Source organism: Mandrillus leucophaeus, unplaced genomic scaffold, assembly GCF_000951045.1.
Source record: "Mandrillus leucophaeus isolate KB7577 unplaced genomic scaffold, Mleu.le_1.0 Scaffold412, whole genome shotgun sequence".
Lineage (NCBI taxonomy): Eukaryota > Metazoa > Chordata > Mammalia > Primates > Cercopithecidae > Mandrillus > Mandrillus leucophaeus.
Window position 1 is genome coordinate 1,288,083 of NW_012104388.1, and position 21,213 is coordinate 1,309,295.

At 40.6% G+C, this 21,213-nt stretch overlaps 1 protein-coding gene across 1 annotated transcript in view; it reads right to left on the minus strand.

Moving 5' to 3' along the window:
- Nucleotides 1–21,213, minus strand: part of KDR (kinase insert domain receptor) — a 47,317-nt gene that overhangs the window by 2,676 nt on the left and 23,428 nt on the right. Inside the window, exons 15-29 of the mRNA XM_011992499.1 lie at nt 20,916–21,047; nt 17,755–17,861; nt 17,196–17,331; nt 16,721–16,825; nt 15,290–15,403; nt 14,617–14,705; nt 13,845–13,998; nt 11,660–11,757; nt 8,984–9,106; nt 8,719–8,830; nt 8,398–8,497; nt 7,888–7,993; nt 6,621–6,772; nt 1,584–1,683; nt 1,004–1,089 (exon numbers count right to left, since the gene is read on the minus strand). Coding sequence (XP_011847889.1) covers nt 1,004–1,089; nt 1,584–1,683; nt 6,621–6,772; nt 7,888–7,993; nt 8,398–8,497; nt 8,719–8,830; nt 8,984–9,106; nt 11,660–11,757; nt 13,845–13,998; nt 14,617–14,705; nt 15,290–15,403; nt 16,721–16,825; nt 17,196–17,331; nt 17,755–17,861; nt 20,916–21,047 — 1,714 coding nt within the window. The remainder of the gene's footprint in view (nt 1–1,003; nt 1,090–1,583; nt 1,684–6,620; nt 6,773–7,887; nt 7,994–8,397; nt 8,498–8,718; nt 8,831–8,983; nt 9,107–11,659; nt 11,758–13,844; nt 13,999–14,616; nt 14,706–15,289; nt 15,404–16,720; nt 16,826–17,195; nt 17,332–17,754; nt 17,862–20,915; nt 21,048–21,213) is intronic.

Here is a 21,213-nt window from a genome sequence, read left to right on the forward strand (position 1 = left end):
TTTAAAAGTTACTTCAAATAATGAGAAATACAATTTTTTCTTTCAATTCAACCCCAACAAAACTAATGTAGGTGTCTTAAGCAATGGCATGGCGCGCTGCACATGATACTTGCCGAATAAACATTTTTTTAATTAATGAATGAAACATACCATTGACTTTCACAGCTTTTTACCTTGGACCTTAAAGAAAACAATAAAATAGCACAATGGCACCTTTTAATGTGGTGGGTTTTCTTTTGTTTGTTTTCTTTTTGGTATGAGCATTATTCAAAAACCCATGAGTATTCCCATTTTATATAAAAGTTAGATAATAAGCAGATCAAAACGTCCTCTATTCTTACCTTTAGGTAAGAACACTCTAGCAAATAAACTCCAGCAAATACATAACTACACTTATCCTATTATTCTTATAAATATAGATTTTCATTTATTTGTTATGTTAAGAGAACATACACGTATTCAAGACAACTACAAATTCCTACTGAACCATAGAGTGGAGATTATATTTAAAACTCATTTTAATACTTTTCCCACAACGAAATACTTATGAATTCAGACAATAATATTTAAATGTCTCAAACAAATAGATATTGGCTTATTTATATATCATACTTCTTAAGCACAGAGGCACCCATTTGTATACAGACTTAAAAATTCTTCAGAGTCCACAGAGATTGCAATCATATTGACAGCTTTAGGGATCACATCCAATCACCTTTTTCATTTAGCCATTACTGACTACAGTAACTATACTCAGAAATTCCCTAGTATTCATGAATTCTCATAAAAATTGACCAAATTCTCTAATTTATTTCAGATTATTTTCAGATTTGTCACTTAATTTTATCATGTGGTTTGTTTCCTCCTTTATTTGTTAAATTGATGTTAATTTCTCCAAACAACAAAGACCCTATAGGGAAAATTCTGCACTTATATTGAAAGTCCTAAGTTGCTTCCAAAAATTCCTATTGAAATTTGTCTTTTTAATGTGGCTGAGTCTTACCTAAAAGATGGAGCTAATTTGGTTCTGTCTTCCAAAGTTTTCAGCTCTTCTGAGGCAAGAACCATACCACTGTCCGTCTGGTTGTCCTTTTTCAGAGACAATGAGATGGCACAGTTAATTGAGCATATAAAATGACCAACTATTTAATTAAGGTGATTTCTCAACCCATCTATCATGACTATCAAATAAGGTCCTGTGGAAGAACATAAAGGTATAATAGCCACAAATTGTCCAAGCTACAAAAGGAAGCAACTGCTTCCTATGAGTAGACACAGGCCAGGGAGAAGAGAAAATGTTCACATCAGCAGCTGAGAATGCCTGTTACCATCGCTTTCTTCACCATGACACTATTTGCACTTTAGTGAAATTGGTCAGAAAGCTACATTGTCTTGAACCTTGGACCAAGGACTTTACTTATGTAAAAAACAGAGTTCCATCTCCATAATGACCCCATGATACACACACTCGAGGGCAGCCTTCTAATGAGGCTCCAAGACTTTAATGCTTAGGCTAATATTTATCTAACTAGTGTTTCATCCTTTGTATTATTTCTAAGACTATTTTTAAAAGATGTACTTACATCTGGGATTACTTTTACTTCTGGTTCTTCTAATGGGATGTCTTCAAATGTTTTTACACTCACAGGCCGGCTCTTTCGCTTACTGTTCTGCAGATACTGACTGCAAAAGAACAAATATTTATATTTTAGTGGTGGTATATTTGACTGCAGATACCACAAGTGATACCTAAGTTCATTATCTTTCAACCACAAACTTAATAGCAACCTTCAAAACATCCTTTAGAAAAACAAAACAAAATAAAAATCTTTCTCTGCTAGCACACATGGAAGGCTTAATTTCCTGAGAAAGTCCATTTAAAAGTATAATATAACTGAGGAGTCTCGATGAGCCTGTTCTTTTGAACCCTACTTCTGAGGTCCAGTCCTGGACCAAAGACAACAATAGCAGAGGGAGTTATCAAGTGCCTTCTACTTGGCTTCCTGATTGCATGGGATTCCTCCATCGAGCTCTGGATATATTACCGAGTGTTTCACATCTGTCTGGCCATCGCCCTGGAAATTTTTTCTGGATAATGCTCACAGAGCAACCATTCAATGAAAGATAGGCAGAGGAATCATCTGAAGGTCTCCTTAAAGGATACTGAACCCAGCAGTGATTTGAAGACAACCTCTTCCTTTTCTGTGTAACAGAGGCTTAGTGTGCAAAGGGAAGGTGGACTGAGTCTCACTGTCCCCTCATTTTTGCCCCCAGAGTTGCTGTCTCAGGAAAGAGCAGTGGTTTGAGAGTAACAAGATATTTTGCCTATTTCAGAATCTACCACTGACTGCAGAAACTTGAGAAAGTCGTGAATATTTCCGTGACCCTCTTTTCCCATCTGTAAGATGTGTTGGCAGTAGCACTCCCTCCCTAGCTCACGGAGATGTTGGAAAAATGAATGACATGGAGAATGTTGGGCTTATTGTTCTTAGGAAGAATAATGCTCTCTCAAACAAAGCTCATTTTTCTCCTTTGACTTCCAAAGCTTCCTTCAGGAGTCCAAATAATAAGACTTTTCGAACAACAGATCCTCTCCTTCTTGGGAAGGCTCCTTCCCGGCCATGTGGCTTTGGGTGAGTCTAGTTGATGCTATCAAAATCACTTACAGCCCAAGTGAGGGAAGGGAAGTCCTACTCACTGGGAGGACCCAACGAGACAGAAAATACACTCTTCATTCCTATACCAGCCTACTTCCCACTACAAGCAGCCTTCTGGAACATGCTGCATAGACCTTGGGCCACAGGAGAAGAATGGAAATTAAATCTCTCTCCCCTACCCCAAGAGTCTGGTTCCTCCCTGTACAGAGAGGAGAGAATGAGATTTACAGGTGACACCCTCACTCAGGAAACTCCACAAGTTAGAGGATATGATACACAGGGTGCGATCGAAGGCTACTTTCTTGTAAGTCCAACCCCTAAAAGTAATGGTTGTCAAAAACTACTGGTACCATAGTCAATCATTCCTGCATTCACTTGTTCAGGAAGCCCTCACTGATAATCTGCCACATGCCTGGCACTGTGCCAGATGCTGTCTAAGCAGCATTTCATGACGTGTTCACCACGGTACCACTCTGGGGGTGAGTATTACTATCCCAGCTTTTCAGATGAGGAAACCAAGGCATAGAAAGGTCAAGGAACTTATCCAAAATCACATAACTGGAATGTTTGGATTATTATTTTGAGGGCAATGAGGAGCCACTGAAGGATTTTAAGCATGGAATTGACAAGATCAGATATGCCCTTTAGAGAATTGACTGTGGATTGAAAAGAATAAGACTAGAGGCATAAGACCCATGAGAAAAATACTGCACTTCCTCAGGAGAAAGAAAGGCAGCTTGACTAGAAAAACGGAATGCCCATGAGGTTTGGAGACATGGGTTCATTCTAGAGATATCTAGGGGATAGAATCAACTAAGGTTGGCAAGTTTGGAAAATAATTTAGCTGCCTTAGAAAGGACAGCTCCTTAAATTCTTAATCCAGTAATTTTTTAAATGGCATGATCCTTTCATGATTGACAAAGCATTTCCACAGATCATGATGCATCTGTTCCTCCTAAAACAGAGAAATAGGTCTTTTAATTATTTCCCCTTTAGAGATGAGGGAGCCAAGGATTAGGGAGAAAATGGCTAATAAAGGGTAGAACTGGGACTCAAACTTAGGCCTTCAGACACCAAAGCCCATGTGAAGTTTTTGTTTTTGTTTTACTCTACTGCATACAGACTCCCTTGGAAGAGTATCAGGAGGGAAAAGAAAGAAGAAAACAGCAGACACAATTGTTCAAGCCGTTATTAAGCACCCAGTATGTGAACGGCGCTGTTCTCTTGTCATGCATGCACTGATCACGCAGTAGCAGGGTCAGGGGTGTAACTATGGGATATGAAACAGACAAAAAGTGCAGAAAGGACAGTCCCACTTCAAGCAGTCTAATGGTAGAGCCAAATTCAGGAATACCTAGCTAGCAGGCTATCCCAAGCATCAATCTACAAGAGCCATTTAATCATCACTAACAATTAACCAAAATGAAGAAAATGGTATGCACCAAAATCTTTCTCTAAGAAAGTACTACAAAGAAATTTTTGATAAGCTGCTTGATGTGGGAGGTGAAACTCCCAGAGAAAATGACAGCGATTGCAGATGGTCCCCAAACTGCCCTCAAAGAAAGATGAGTCCAGTGAGTATGTGCTTTCTTGCAGGAAGCATGCAAACTTCAGGCCAGAACTGATCCACAGGGGAAATTAGAGGCAAAGCTAAGTCTAGACATGAGTGGTCCCTCTCTAAATAAATGCTAAGTAAATATTTTTCAAATGGTTTAAAGGGGCCACAAATCATGAGGCTAGCTCCCACAGTGATGTCTCTGTCCAGCGCTATTTATAATGCAATAGGATTGAAAATTAGAAGGAGAAAGACTGCTCAGCTTTTGTACTTGGCCAGAAATGCATAAGAGGATGGAACAAGCCCCCTGAGAAGTACCCCAGCCTCAACTCATTCTCCCCAGAGAAACAGAACCCCAGGAGAGCAACGGAATGAAGCATGCCATGTGCAAATGCCTCTATCTGCTTCTCTTCGAAACCAGATGACTAAAATGTGACCATGAGTTTTATTTTATAAAAAGGAAAAAAGGTGGAGGAGGTTGAGAGGAGATGCAGACAAAAGACTCCAATTTTCATTTTATTTTTTAAATTATGGTAGGATAAAAGAGAAACTGGACTGGAAAAACCAATTCAAAAATCACAGACAGAAAATAGGAGCCAGGCCTGTGCTGGGAGAGTGGTGTCACATTGGTCCACGCTTCTGGGGATAAATGTTAGCAGCCCTTTTATGTATCCAACATCGTATTTGGTGCTTCCATTACACAAACATGATTTCTTCTCCTTCTCAGCACCATATGCAAAGCACCCGGCGAGCCAGGAGGCTGCTAACTCGGATCATCACTTTACTTGGTCACAGAAAACACAGAGAATATAGTTCATGATCAAATGGCTTTCCGATAAAGGGGGAGGCAATAATGGTGTGTGGGGAACAATTGTCACACTAAAAGGCTGGCTGAACTTGAACTGGAAATGTGTAAACACAGGAGTGGAACTGTAGTCTCATTTCATTACTGTTTCTCTCTGAGGGCCCTCCTTGGCATGGGAGGAAACAACATGGACTCAGGTGTCAGAGGAACTGGATTCATCTCAAGGATGTGATTTTAAGCAGCTCACTTAATAGGTATCTTTTACTGAGAGCTTTCAAGGGTCAGGTGCTTGGAAATAGATTATATCTTACAACTCTCAAAACAGCCATTTTCCAACAGCACCACTGACCTTGTGTCATTTCACAGATAAAGAAACTGAGGCAGAGGGTAGATGATTTGCCCCAAGTTTCACAGTTGCTACAAGGCAGACTTGGGGGTCCTACTCAGTTTTATCTGACTCTAATACCTGATCTTTAACCACAAGTTTGTACTGCCCTCAGGTAGCAGAACTGAGCCTTGCATTCAATCATACATCAAAAAGAAAAGATCATTGTTTCTACCTTGCCTGACTCTGAGTGTTATGATGTTGGCAACATCTGATAATATATGGCAAAGTTCTTTAAAAATATGCCTAACGCTTTTGACTTCGGTGGAACAGTCAGCTCACTTCCTTCCAATCAGTGTTTCTGCTGCCCTGCACAACTCTAGGAGGCAAACTGTCCACCAGTTTCTCCTTAGCATCCCTGCCATGTGGCAACCTGGCCATGCTCTGGACATGAGAGAGCTCCCTGCCCCTCCCTGCAGCCCGGGCACACTCTGGCTGGCAGGCTGGACCCATGCTGTCAGGGATTCCATTAAAGCAGGAAAACATCCAAAGGGGTTGGGAAAGAAACAAAGCAAAGTGAAGTAGTCCCAGCCTTAGTAAAGGGCAATTCTAATATCATATTGTAGAAAACCACACCAACTCTTTCCTTATGCACAGGTGCTGGGAGAGAGAAAAAAGAAAGCTGCCTTCAGAACCCCTCTGCAAACCAGGAAAGGACTGCAGTGCATGTGTTTTAAATAAGCCCAGACTTCCCACTATGCAAATAAAATACTGAAAATCAGACGTGGGAGGGGTTCCTGAGATGCAGCATCCAGTCTAATTCAGGACACAGACCCATGGCATTCTGTATCCTTGCCAGAGAGCCATAAGTGTGTTCTCATGCATGCACAGAACTCTTCCTTTCTGAGTCTCTCCTAAGCCATTTAATTCACATTAATAAAAGCATACATGGGGATAATTTAAATGCAGATGTCTTTGTAAAACTGGTCTCTTTATTCCGGAGATTAGCAAACTGTGGCATTCCAGCTATTGCAGCTGCAGGGCTTGGAATTCTTAAAGGCAATGCTGTGGCAGCAGCGTGGGCTACAGATGGGAGGAAGCACACCTACCCAGGCCCTCTTCTAGGAGCATTCCCCATGATGTTAACCTCAGGGCTAAGGTTATGTGGAAGTAGGATGCAGCAGCCTTAGACATGGTCTTCCTTCCGCTTCCAATCCCCCTCCCCGAGATGGCCTTGAAGTTACCCTCCCCCAGGGGATGTTAGGCTATATACTGTACCCGATTCCTGCTGTGTTGTCATAATGGAATTTGGGGTCACATACTTCCTCCTCCTCCATACAGGAAACAGGTGAGGTAGGCAGAGAGAGTCCAGAATCCTCTTCCATGCTCAAAGTCTCTGATATCGGAAGAACAATATAGTCTTTGCCGTCCTGAAACAATAAACACAGAAGACTGTTGTTATGGCTTCAGTTCTTCAAGTGCCTTTTCATTAAAAACAAAGGGCACAGGGGCTTCTTGGCTACATAGGGCATGTGGCTTTCATATCTGAACACAGAACTTTAAGACAACATTACAAATCATGTATCAGAAACAAAAAGCCGTTGAAATGGAAGGTATATTAAAGGAGAGAACTAAAAACGAGATGGGTAAGGAGACCACAGGGAAGTGCAGTTACAAAGAAGAGAAAGCAGGCTGTGGTCAGAGAGGTAACAACAGAACACACAGAGCTACATAGAACAAAAAAAATCACTCCTTCACAGAGCCCTAACCGCACGAGCCAAGCCCTTCAAAGGGCATGGCATCCAGTTTTAGCTACCACATTTCAAGGCAATGGAAAAACTGATGACAGTCTAAAGAAAAGCAATACATGGATACGAAAATGGGTCTTTTGAGAAAAGGTTGCACAACTTAATATTATTGCATCAAGAAAAAGAAATAAATGACTATTTGATATCTGTAAATGTTTGGAAGGTTTATTGATAAAAATAGAGCTGACCTTTTGTCCCCCAGCTGTTCAAAAGAAAAGAAAGAGGAAATTCGCTTCCATTGTAGTAAGAAGCATTGACTGGAGATTAAATAACATTCCAACAGTAAAGACTACAACTCTAAAATCTTCCAGTGGAAGTTATAAGAACCTGGGATGATACCAAGACAGAAACCATCTCTTTTGCATAGCTTAGATGTATTTTTGCCTGCAGAATTTACTAAAAATTTCTTGAAATTTCTTCCATTGTTGATCTTCTGTGGATCAACCAGATTGTTTGTTTGTTTGTTTTAGCTTTAGAAGAGCATTTGAAGATATAACAAAAAGATAAGTAGGTAGAAATCAGAGTGGTCTGCTCCCAGGTCATAAATTAGAATCTTCTCTGCCTAAAAGGGTAATTGCAGCTTTTAGAAAAGCATTATTGCTCAGATGTAGAAGAATACAGTAGATTATTCAATGGCTGAGAGGATGGCATGGTAGCCATGAGACAGTTCAGGCAGTAGGGAAGTCCTTGACATCTAAGTCCTCTTTGTAGGCGCTTCTTGGATGGAGGTGACAAACCTGCTGAGCATTAGCTTGCAAGAGATTTCCCAAATGTTCCACCAACTCTGAAAACGTGGGTCTCTGACTGGGCTCCCCGTGCCAGCAGTCCAGCATGGTCTGGTACCTAGAGAAGCAAAGCACTGATTTCATCAAATGCCTCTTTCTTCCTGAATGATGAAAATAAGCACTTAAATGAGTACACATTTATAAAGAGCCCACGAGTCGAGATGCTAAATAGGGATACAAAACTGTGTAAGACACAGAGTCCCATACTCCCGAGGCTCAATGTGTATAAAAAACAGAACACTTAAAGCAACATCTAATAAAAACTAACTGGTTGCTTTGAATAATAAAGTACTATCTTTTCAAAAAGTGATAACTCCATGCTTGAAATTATCAAGAAAGGCCCCAAAGTAAAAGAGGACACTAACTGGGCAATGAAGAAAGTCTATATAATGGAAAGTCTTCCAGGCAAGGAGAATTTGCGAGCAAAGAAAGAGAACAGAGGAACACTTCTTAAAGTCTTACATTTCTGGTGTAGTATAATCGGGGGCCCTCATTCTAGTTCCTTCTTTCAATCGCCTACAAAATTCTTCATCAATCTTTACCCCAGGATATGGAGAAGCACCTAGAATAAAACAGGGAAGAGACATTCTATAATTTGATTTTCTCTTATAGAAAACCCTGCGCCTGAATCTTGCGTATCCTCATCACCTACGTATCTTTTTTTTTTTTTTTTCAAAGCTTCCTAGAAGTTTCGCCTGATAGACGTGAAGTACAAGAGAGGAAAAGACAACTTTTGTCTTCCTCTTTGGAGTCTGGATGGAAGGACAAAGAGAAATGACTTACCCAAGGAAAATATTTCCCACAGCAACACACCAAAAGACCAGACGTCACTCTGGATTGTGTACACTCTGTCAAAAATTGTTTCTGGGGCCATCCATTTCAAAGGGAGGCGAGCCTACATGGGTAGAAGACAAGGATTCAGAACCCAAATTAGCAAATATCTGAAGAAAAAAACTTCCTTTGTTCCTGAACACAGGTCCTGAAGCTCTCTATGAGGAGTTTTAATTCTGTTTCTTAACCAAGCACTGGATTCATGTTTGAAACTTACATCTCCTTTTCTGACATAATCTGGATCTTTATAAATATCCCGGGCCAAGCCAAAGTCACAGATTTTAACCACGTTCTTCTCCGATAAGAGGATATTTCGTGCCGCCAGGTCCCTGTGGATACACTGCAAAGAGAATCGTGTGTGCATTAGGTCTCGGCACAGCTGATCTCTTTCACATCTGTTGTGACCTCATGCATCAAAAAAAATCCCACATCAGAAAGCCAACTGATTAATAAGGACTGGGTTAGTATCTTTTAACAACACTTCAGGAAAAAACTCTGTGAGCTTTGCTGAGACACACACCTGCTCATTCCATAAACAGCCCCAGCCTTTGGAGTTAAATAATTAAGTTATAATATGATGATGGAATCATAAATAGGCTCCTGTAGGACACAATTGAAAGTGTGTTTCTGGTCACATCCACACATCCCTTTTGCCTGGCCCCATATTTGGTTAAAAACGTGTTATTCTAGGGAGGTCCCAGAATGGGATTTGTTTTTTGAATGAATGCACGGAAATCAGAAACAAGGGGCTCTCATTGGTTTAGTGCTCTTTGTTGGTTTCCCCCTTGCGTATGAGGCTGAAGCCAGACTGGCTCTGATAAACAATTCCCAGTGGGGCTTCCCCTGATTTCAAAGTGCTGGGCTATCATAAACGTCTATTAAGGCAATTTCAGCCTATCACAAGTCAGGTTAGTTCTCTGGTGCATTAATAATACAATGAGATTAATCTTGACTTTCTCTTCCTTTTAGCTTCTTAGTTTCTCCTTTCTCTGTATCCTCCAAACTTCACCTAACTTCCTACTACTCGGCAGCTTTAGCTCCATGTGATATTTTGTGAGAAAATGAGTCTTGGGGAGCACAAGAAATGAATCAATGGCTTAGAAGAAAACTTTTTTCTTTTTTTTTTTTTTTGAGAAGGAATCTCACTCTGTCGCCTAGACTGGAGTGTGGTGGTGCAATCTCAGCTCACAGCAACCTCCACCTCCCAGGTTCAAGTGATTCTCCTGCCTCTGCCTCCCAAGTAGCTGGGACCACAGGTGTGCCACCACACCCAGCTAATTTTTGGTTTTTTAGTAGAGAAAGGGTTTCACCATGGTGTCCAGGCTGGTCTCAAACTCCTGACCTCAGGTGATCCACTCACCTTGGCCTCCCAAAGTGCTGGAATTACAGGCATGAGCCAACATTCCCGGCCAAGGGGAGAATTCTTAACTCATTGGAGGAGTGATCGTGTAAGCCAGGCATTGCTGACCTTCCCACACCTCAAATCTGTATGGCAGTCTCCTCTGAACAAGGCATATTCAGAAGCACATTGTCTAACACAATTGAGCAACACTGGGAATTCCGAAAAACAGACAGTATTTTTGACTTTTCCCCCCAAACAAAAAGTTTCCTTTTTTAACCCAACAACCAAGTAGATTCAAGAAGTCATCTGGTAGATATAAAACAAGTTAAAGGATTCCCACATTCATGTCCATTCTCTTCCTAGTCCCCAAAAGGAACCCTGAGTAAGTGGCAAATTCCAGCCATAAAAAAATAGTAATAATAAATCATAATCTCCAAGCAGTGTAAAGGGCCTTTCTCTTTGGGAAAACCCTATAAGGCCCCAGTTCTCCTCCTTCCCCTTGGGAGAGAGAACACAAGAGCTACCTAGCAGAAACATCAAAGAGCCTGAGGCCTTGAATGCTATGAGAAGCTTTAAACCTCAGGGGAAAACATGGGCAGAAGATTTCATTCTAATTTAGGAAACACAAAATGTATATATACAACTTAAGTCTTTCTTTCTTCATTAGGCTGCACGAATACACTCTGTCAACTGATAGTTCTTCCTGATCTTTAATTTGAAGTACTGCTACTTAATTAAAAATTACACATTTTACCCTTTCCAGGGGAGTCACTGCCACCAGCCTTGCTCTCCGCTTGGTGTTTACAACCTTTGGAATAGTTGTAACTTGTCACGTCCCCACCTCAGCCTTTGTTTGGCCTACTTTTCTAATTTTAGCTCTTTTAATCGCTCTCATCTGAAGCCTGTCCTTCCTCGTTTCTAATTATACTCCTAACAAATACTTTTTGATGGATGTTGATGAATGTAAAATAAATTAAAAATGATTCTCATGCCAAGATATCTGTAGGGCTCAGCCCCTCCCCTTTCCAGGTCATTGCTCAAATGTCAAGTTCTTAGTAAAGCCTTCCTCGTCTACCTTGTTCAAAATGGATGTACACACACAGAGAGAAGCATAAACATACACAAGTGCATTGCTCCTGTATATTCTATAACCCTTTCTTGCTTTATTTCCCCATAACATTTACTCCCATCTAACCTACAACATGTTTTACTTGTTTATATTGCTTATTGTTTGCTCTACCCACTAGAACTATAAACTCCAGGAAGGTGAAGAGCTTTGCCTGATTGTTCACCCCAGTATCCTCAGTGCTCAGAAGACTGCCTCACACTTAGTAGATGCTTGACAAGCCTTTATTATACAGCTTAATTTCATGAACTCCTTAACCACTCTTACTTAGCAGAAACAGAGCCTCCCCAGTAGAGGTCTTCTAAGAGCCGCAGAAGTGGTGAATGAATTACAATCCCAAAAAAGCACCAATGGCTGACACTGGACATCCTATTTCCAAACCTGTGATCTGAAAAGATAGCTGAATTCCCCTCAACCTGTCTTACCTTTCGTGATGCCAAGAACTCCATGCCCTTAGCCACTTGGAAGCTGTAACAGATGAGATGCTCCAAGGTCAGGAAGTCCTTATACAGGTCTTCAGGAGCTGTCCGAAGAGGCAGGAGGATGGAGATTAGTATTTTCATGAATTGGTGTGATTTGTTTCTAAGTTTGCTAGAGTAATAATCTTTTTAAGACTTGGGAGTTAAATTTTCAGGAAATAGAAACAGAGAGTCAATGCTTCTATCTTCTATAAATCTCGTGAATCCCAATATCATTAGATTCTATCACATCCTTTAGGAACAATACTGGTTTTTCCGTTTTAGCCAAATTGAACCAGTAAATCCAGGAGGTAGAATAAGGTAATATTGACCTAGATAATCTGGGAAAGAAAGAGGACATTTCCAAATTTGCCACTTACACTGTTTTTTGTCATGTACCCACAGGGATAAACAATAGTTTAATATCAAGAACTCTAAAAATAAGACAACAATATTCAGGGTCATTGAATTGCTTCTCTCCAGGATTTGTCCTGGGACAAAGGCCAAAAGTCAAACTATAATCTGCAATAGATAACTAAAAATACTAGAAATATATTTAATTCATTTTCAAACTTTAAAAGTGCTGTAAATACATTAAATCTGGCCTGGGAGGATGTTTTTTCCTGAGAGATAACAGAAACATGGAAAGACACATTTACGTAAATTGGCGTATTTACTTCAGTGCAACTGGTACAAATAAACACTAAGATATTAAATGGGTGTTTCAAAATCATCTCTTTGGTCAGATAAGATTTATGGCTTCTTTCCTGGAGACAAAGACCAGAGTAAACAAAACTCAGTTGTAGTAATAACCTCATAAGTACTTAAAAGGCTGTGAGCCTTTTTCTCAACAACTCAATCTCTTAGGTTTCTGGCTCACTGGCCACTGTTTCTTGAAAGAGAAAGAGCAGGGTAGAGGCAGCACCACTCGATGTGGGCCCAGCTAAATGAAGCCTAGATCACCTCCCCATGTGCTTCTAGACCAAGTCCCAGCTTCACACTACCTTCTCAGCTACTAAGGAAAAGGAGTTAAACGCAAATTCTCTCTGTAGCCTCATGTCAAGGGAAACAGAGTGGGCTTCTTTCACTATTCCTCTAGACTTATGCCTCAAGGGGAGCCAGCCTGTCACCCATCTCTACATCCACGACGCTATCTCTGCTCCTTCTGAAGGAGGTAGAAATACAGTGTGTCCTGGAGCCGGCTGAAGTCCTGGAAGTTAGGCTTGAGACCACAGCTCGACCCATAAAGAGCACTAAAATATCACCGAGGCCGGGCGCGGTGGCTCATGCCTATAATCCCAGCACTTTGGGAGGCTGAGGCAGGTAGATCACCTGAGTTCAGGAGTTCGAGACTAGCCTGGCCAACAAGGTGACGCTCCATCTCTACTAAAAATACAAAAAAAAAAAAAAATTAGCTGGGTGTGGTGGCAGGCACCTGTAATCCCAGCTACTCAGAAGGCTGGGGCACAAGAATCACTTGAACCCAAAAGGCAAAGGTTGCAGTGAGCCAAGATTGCACCGTTGCACTCCAGCCTGGGCAACAGCATGAGACTCCACCTCAAAAAAATAAAAATAAAAGCAAATAAATAAAATATCACTGGAAACATAACTTAAAGGCCAGGATATTTATCAAGACTCCCCTGAGGAATAATGGTTGGAAGGAAGACTTGATAAGCCACTTGGCCTAGGGTAGAAACAACAGACGGCTCCTAAACTGCCTTTGGGATGGTTAGGTATAATGAAAAGAAAGACTTTTGCACAGGTAAATCATGCAACGTGGGGCAGCTGAACCACTCTGGGGCTCTCCAGTGCAATGGAGAGGCTACTCAACTACCAGAAAACTTGTAGCCTCTCCCGCTAATAAATGCCGAACCAGTATTTTAGGAACACTGCTGTGGTTTTAACTGACTGCTTATCCCACTTGGACCACCTAGATTTCTCAGGCTAGCCTTGCTTTGCCTCCCGGTCTAGGGCTTCCACACTTCACTTTTGGGGAGACAGAATGGAGGCAGTCTATTATAGAAATTCAGGTCTCTTTCAAATTATGAGGTAGTATTGGACTTTTCCCACGATCAAATTCCTTGTAACACCCTATCACCCTGTCTGCTCCGACGAGAGTATGCCATAGCCTGCAGGAAGCACTGGCTGGTACCTTCCTCTTCTTCTACATCACTGAGGGACTTCTCCTCCACAAATCCAGAGCTGGCTGAGCTCTGGCTACTGGTGATGCTGTCCAAGCGCCGTTTCAGATCCACAGGGATTGCTCCAACATAGTCTTTCCCTTGACGGAATCGTGCCCCTTTTGTCTATAAAAAAGCAAAGGAAAAAACAAACTCCTTGAACACAAAATGAGTCTTTAAAAGTTTACAACCTTTAAAATGTGAAAAACGGTGGAGATAATAGAAACTACTAAAAAGCAGACAAGGAGGACATCAATTTCAGGATTATGCAATCTCTGAACTGAAATTTGGGGCAAGTTTTGTGCATAACAGGATTTCTTCCACAAAGCCTAACTCCTTCTTTAGCTTAAAGAGACAAATGCCACTTTGAGTTGCATTCAGACACACTCTCAGCATTAGGGTGCTCTTCACAGAGGGATTTACACTCCAGGGGCCAAATATGGCTAGGGGAGAGACAGAATAACCCAGAGCTGTCCTACCCTCCGCCCTCCCCTTTCCTCGATCATACCTACCTTCTCCCCCATGTCCACACTCTATAATGGGTCAGTAGATTAAAATCACAAAAATAGAACAGAAACATATGGCCCCCAGAAGGTAAAAGAGGAAGTTATAACAGCCAATAGGTAATATGAGAAGACTCCTCACAAGTTCTTCACAAAATTTCAACTAAAAAATTAACCTGTACCATTTCTAGTTTCCCTTCATTTTATAATGTGGCCAGAGCAGGATTAGGAAATGACATACCTTGTAGGGGACAAATTCATTTCTCTTGCTCCTCAGGTAAGTGGATAGGTTTCCAAACTTGCAGAATTCCACAATCACCATGAGTGGCCCTGCAGGCAGCATGTCCAGGAAGGAAAATGGGTATTCACTCGTGTTCCTCACTAAGTGTTTAATACAGTGATGAACCCAAAAACACCTTAGAAGAAGGCTACAACCTTTCATTGGGACAGGAGTGTAGAAATCAGCTGGTCCCAATCCCCTTATATAAACTTGTTTATATTATATATAGCTTTTCTTTTTTCCAGAAGACATTTTCACAAGATTAACCAAAATTTCAAAAGAAAACCCACCCATCTACTTGCTTTTCAATGCAATCACTTGATATCATTCCATTTTGGGGGTAACTACCCTTAAGCTTTCAAGTTTTAGGGAAGTTTACTCTTCTCATCTGGACATCTGTTACACAAGTAGCAAACTGAATCATAGTGGCATGACATTTCTTAATTCTGAGAAAGTTTTATAATAATTTAATTCTAGTGCCAATTAAACCGCCGTGAAATATATTTATTCCTAGGAATCCGCAAAGTATTTTAAGCTAAGAAAATCAAGTCCATGGGAGTTGACTGCTTTCCCTCAAACACTATCAGAGGGGCATGTTAAAATTGGGTGACCAAAACCATCCACAGTTACTCACCTCCTGGCTTGGTACAGGCACCTAGAAGGTTGACCACATTGAGATGGTGACCAATATGAATGAGGATCTTGAGTTCAGACATGAGGGCTCGATGCTCACTGTGTGTTGCTCCTTCTAAAAATACAGTACAAGGAGGGAAATCTTAGGTGTGGACATTTCCTTCGGATAACTGGGGTCCCTCCTTCCCTGCATACCACTATACAACTTACCCTCCAGGGGTAACACAGCTGTGACCTAGTTTACAGATCACATGCATTTCCCCAAAAGTCAAGTGTAAATTCTATTTTCTAATTTGAAATAAAATTCATATTTTAACTGAGCCAGAATGTTTGATATTTTAAGGAATCCACTGTGAAATCTTTTGCAAAGTGGAGAATACATCTGCAATGGAATAATGCCCAGATTCTCTTCTTTTACAAAACTGTATTTTTGCATTTCAGGTTCACTACGATTCTGAGGGTCTGATCATTTCAGTGCTTCCTCATAAGGAAGCGACACCATGTATTAAATATCTTCATGTGTTAGGGGCTATACCGAAGGTTCCAGCCAATCTGTGCCAATCTGTGCAGGCAAATTAAGGCCAGCTGGAAAGACCAGTTGACACATGAGGCTGATGGCACTAAGACTATGTGTTTGATCCCGTTTGGACGGCTACATTTCCCTCTAATTCACAGGCATGGTCCACATCTAAGGCCCTGATGAGCCACCTCAAAATTACACACTCCCTTGGCCACCAGAGAAAAAAGGTAAATGGAGAAAGATAGCTTTGAAACGCACAAAACCTATTGGCAAAGGGTCAGTGGCACTGCCTTCATCAATGAAAGAACATCACAATTGGAGAAAGAAGCTTTATTGTCTATCCTCTTGAAATGAAAATGGCCAGACCAGAATTCCATTACTATTAGAAATAACAATTATTTATAAAGCTTTTCATTTAAAAAATATAACCCATTATATTTTATTCTAACACAACCATTCTTGTTTTGCAAATTATCTTTTACATATGAACATCTTTTACATATTCCAATTCTAGAGAACATGCTATTTTTGCATTCCACTATTTTCCTTTCCATGTCTGTAGATGGTCTATAATTATCTGATTCCACAATATATTAAGAAACAATTTTAATATAACCACAGTCCTGTTTTCCTGTAACCAGAACCACTAAGTACAACTGTGTTGGCTGAGCCCTGCACAAGGATAACCAGACAAGAAGGTGAAACCCATCCCCAACTTTACTTGCCAGACCGTGCACCCTGGCATAAAGCTACAAAGGAGGATCCTTTTTCCAATTTGCACAAGGACATTATTTAGGCTGGCTGCATGTGTGGCTAGTAGGCCCACCTAAGCATAAAGCTACTGATACAAGCCTTGCAACATGTTTAAAGACTAGATAAAACAGAAAGATCACCACATAATTTTGCTTTTACCTTTCAACATTTTGACTGCTACTGTCCTGCAAGTTGCTGTCTTGTCAATTCCAAAGGCATCTGCTTCAATCACTTGGCCAAAGGCCCCACGGCCAAGCGGCTTACCTAGAGTCAACAACAATAGCAACAAGAAAACGGACTTGGATTACTATACAACCAAAGTGATATGCAGAGATGTCAACTAGATAGGGTGACCACACATCCCAATTTAACATGGATAGTCCAGTTTACTCCTTTGTCCTGGCTTAATTATTTAATAACTCCCCCTTCACTCTCCAAATGTCCTGCTTTGGATGATTACATAGGGACCCTACCTCTAAGTCGCTAAATGAATGACTATCCACATTCAAGAGATGGAATTAATATTTCTAAACCAGAATCCAACATCTGAATACACCACATTTGTCATCGTTCTAATGGAGGAAGAGACGGCCTGGTAAATACAATATCAAATTAATAGCAATTGAAAATGCACCTAGCTTCAGCCGGTCTCTGGGGAATTCCCATTTGCTGGCATCATAAGGCAGTCGTTCACAGTGTTCGTCCAATGGGAGTTCATCAGGATCCATGACGATGGACAAGTAGCCTGTCTTCAGTTCCCCTCCATTGGCCTGGAAAGCATCAATCCTTCCAGTCATATACACACTGTCGTTTGGCTGTTGTTTTGTGTGCTTGTTATTGCTGTTTATTGGAGCCTCTTTCCTGTCTCATTTTCCAACAAAACTCATGGAGTTTGAGAGTGGTCCTATTATAACCCTGCTTCTAGTTTCCCTTGTCCCCCAAAGGAGCTCAGAATTAAGGTTTTAAAGTTTAATTACACTAGACAGTTCAAGCCCTTTTCCTCTCTAGTGGCTTCTATCAATTAAATCCCTGAGATCCAGCCAAAAGAAAGTGGGCAAGAATGTTATTGTATTGAAATAAAATGTGCCCATTGAGCCAATAACAATGGGAAGAAACAACTCAAAGAACCCCAATCAGTTTTCATTAATCATGAAAACCAATGTGCATGGGCAGAAGGGAAATTATTTTGTTACCCGCTTAACGGTCCGTAGAATGATGACAAGAAGTAGCCAGAAGAACATGGCAATCACTGCCGTGCCTACTAGAATAATGATTTCCAAGTTCGTCTTTTCCTGGGCACCTGGAAAGACACAATTAAATGGTAACAACAGTTGGAAACTTATATTTTTGTAAGATGACAAATTTTAGCACTAAAGCAAGATCCCAAGCTTACCAACTTGGAAAAAGCCTAGAGGACAGTAGTCACGCACCCCTAACTTGAATGGAGTCTACAGAATTCTTTCTTTTAACTTAATTTTTATTTATTTATTTATTTTTAGAGACAGGGTTTCTTTCTATGCTCCAGGCTAGAGTCCCATGACACAATCATAGCTCCTTGCAGCCTCCAACTCCTAGGCTCAAGCAATTCTCCCACCTCAGCCTCCCAAGTAGCTGGGACCACAGGTGCATACCACCAAGCCCAGCTAATTTTTCTTTTATTTTCTGTGGAGACAGGGTCTCATTACATTGCCCAGGCTAGTCTCGAACTCCTGGCCTCAAGCCATCCCCTGGCCTTGGCCTCCCAAAGTGCAGGGATTACAGGCATAAGCCACCATACCTGGCCTACAGAATTGTTAATGGAAAATGTAAAGCTTGCAAAACACTGCTCATGTAAACTTCCAACAATAAAATTCTAAAGTAATTAAGCATAGAAATAGTAATGCCTTAAAAGTCAAACATAGAAAGTGTTTAGAGGAAGAGCAGTCTTTGATGGAAAGAAAACAGATCATTCTCTACAGAGAAAAAAAAAATTTCTATTTGAGGAAAACAAAAGTCTTCTTTTAAACTGATAGTCAATATATTCATCTGTGCAGAGTTTGCAAAAGGATCATATTAGAAACCAAGTAGGGAAATAAAGTTTTTCGACCTGAGAGCTACTAATGACCATATATCTACTATGTGGTTATCACTTTAAACATGCCATTCCACTTAATCTCCTCAACAACTCTCAGTTTTCAAATGAAGAAACAGATGATCAGAGAGCTTAAGCTACTTGACTGAGGGCACATAGCTAGTCAGTGGTTCAGTCAAGAGATAAAGAGGCCTGTCCAACATGAACTAACCATTACATGCACTACCCCGTCCCTTGTGGCAGAAGCCTGAGTGAGGAGAAAAGGAAGAGTCAAGATGAGCACATCATGCATGGCCTGGTAATGGGAGTTTCAAACCACTCATGAAAGGAAAGAGAAGCGGAAACTAGAGGTCAGCAAGCAAAGCTGCAGATGACCAGGGCTTCAGAGGACAGCTCTGAGTGGAAGAAACAAAATGCAGAAGCAGGCTTTCCACTAAGAGTGATTAGCAAAGAGATGATAAGGAAGCAGTCATCACTTGGGGCTTCCCATCAGAAGAGTGCAAGGAGAATCAAACCGGGCCACAAACTGTGCGGATGGCCCATTACAGCCTCAAGAGAGCAGAAGACAAGTAATAAACTGGTTTGCAAAATAAGTAATACATTGGTTTGCAAAATAAAAGTTAAGTTAACCATTGAGAGACAAGCACAATTATGCTTGGAGTAAATTTTGTTTCTCTGGTGGTCCTAGGGAAGTAATTCTCTATTTATACACACAGATTTAAAAGTCCAGTTGTACATGGAGGATAAAAAGTTCAGAGAGTCTATTTTCTATGTATTTTTATATTAATATTCTCACATAACATTTGGGAAACTAGCAGGAGTATTAAATATCTAGCTCTGCCTTTCTTAGCATTCACTCCAGGTAAGAAGTAACTATAATCTCTGTGCCAGTGTTACCTAGTTAGGCATCTGTAACTAGCTGCGGGCCTCCAACAAGAGGTAATGCAGAGCACCGGAGACAATCCAGAAGTCATTCTGTGGATTTGCCCTAAAACATGAATCACTTTGGAAATGACAAAACTGCCAAGGTCTTTGAAGTCTTTATTTGCAAGTGTAGTTTATGAAACACTAATAAGCTTATACATTTGAAAATATGTCAACCTATCTCGATGCAATACTTGGCATCATAGATTTGACAGAGTAAAGGGACCAAAATCTAGACTTTGAGAGACACGTTAGGATGAGTTCATAGAAATCTATCGATCCCTTCTATCACCATACTTCTTTCTTACTCTTGCATACTGTACTTTTACCCACACAACACAGTTTTATTCTTCCCCTGTGGGCTACAAAAAAAGTCATAGGGATGTACTTCTTAAGATAAAATATTCTGCCACAAATTACTTTTCCTAGCTAAGAAAATGACAGATTTCACATCACTCCTGCATACACACATATTGAGATAAAAACCAAAAATTTTCCATTTCAGAAGAGCAATGGTCTATTGTTCAGAAGGGAATCTTAATTATTTCTAGTCCAATTAAAACTCAGAATCCTTGTGACTATCTGGATAGCATTGACTGCCATGATTAGGCAGCAATTCTAAAGTTTTTCCAAATAAATATAAAGGCATCATTTCTATAAGTTAATCAAGCCATTCAAACAAAGACAGAATCAGGGAGAGGAGGCTATTCATCCTGCCTGGTTAAGAATTTTTCCACAATAAGAACTGCAGGAATAGGAAATGTGATGCAAGCAGAATTATAACAATATTAATTATGTTCACTGTTTAAAAGAACACATACTTACTGAGAAAATTTACAAAGTTCAAAGAATATTAAAAATCATCTGTAGTTGCCCTACTTAAAGTGAATGTGTGTCTATAAGATACAATCTAATCTTTTAAAAAACCACAGGATGTATCTATGACTTCCCACTGACCTTCTTTTTTTCTTTTAAGTTCCGGGATACATGTGCAAAATGCTCAGGTTTGTTACACAGGTAAACATGTGCCATCATGATTTGCTGCACCTATTAATCCATCTTCTACGTATTAAGCCCAGCATGCATTAGCTATTTTTCCTGATGCTCTCCTTCTCCCCACCCCACAATAGGCCTCAGTGTGTGTTATTCCCTTCCCTGTGTCTATGTGTTCACATTGTTCAGCTCCCACTTATAAGTGAGAATGTGTGGTGTTTGGTTTTCTGTTCCTGTGTTAGTTTGCTGAGGATAACGGCTTCCAGCTCCATCCATGCAGCTGCAAAGGACATGATCAGATTCCTTTTTACAGCTGCATAGCATTCCATGGTGTATATGTACCACATTTTTTTTTATCCCACTGACCTTCTATTATGAAAAATGCCTCCACTTTTGCACAGCCAAGAACACTGCATGCCTGGCAGGTGTAGAGGCCTTCGTCCTCCTTCCTCACTCTGCGGATAGTGAGGTTCCGGTTCCCATCCTTCAATACAATGCCTAAGAGAGGAAGAAAATGATCATTCTCATTTATGATGATGTGGTCTGTGAAGTTTTTTAGGGAAATTTAGAAACTGTAAATGCTGCCCTTCATCTTGTTCTATTGTCTAACTTCGTAGAGTCACATGGGATCTACTGCTGACTAATCTCCTATACGGCTTTCATG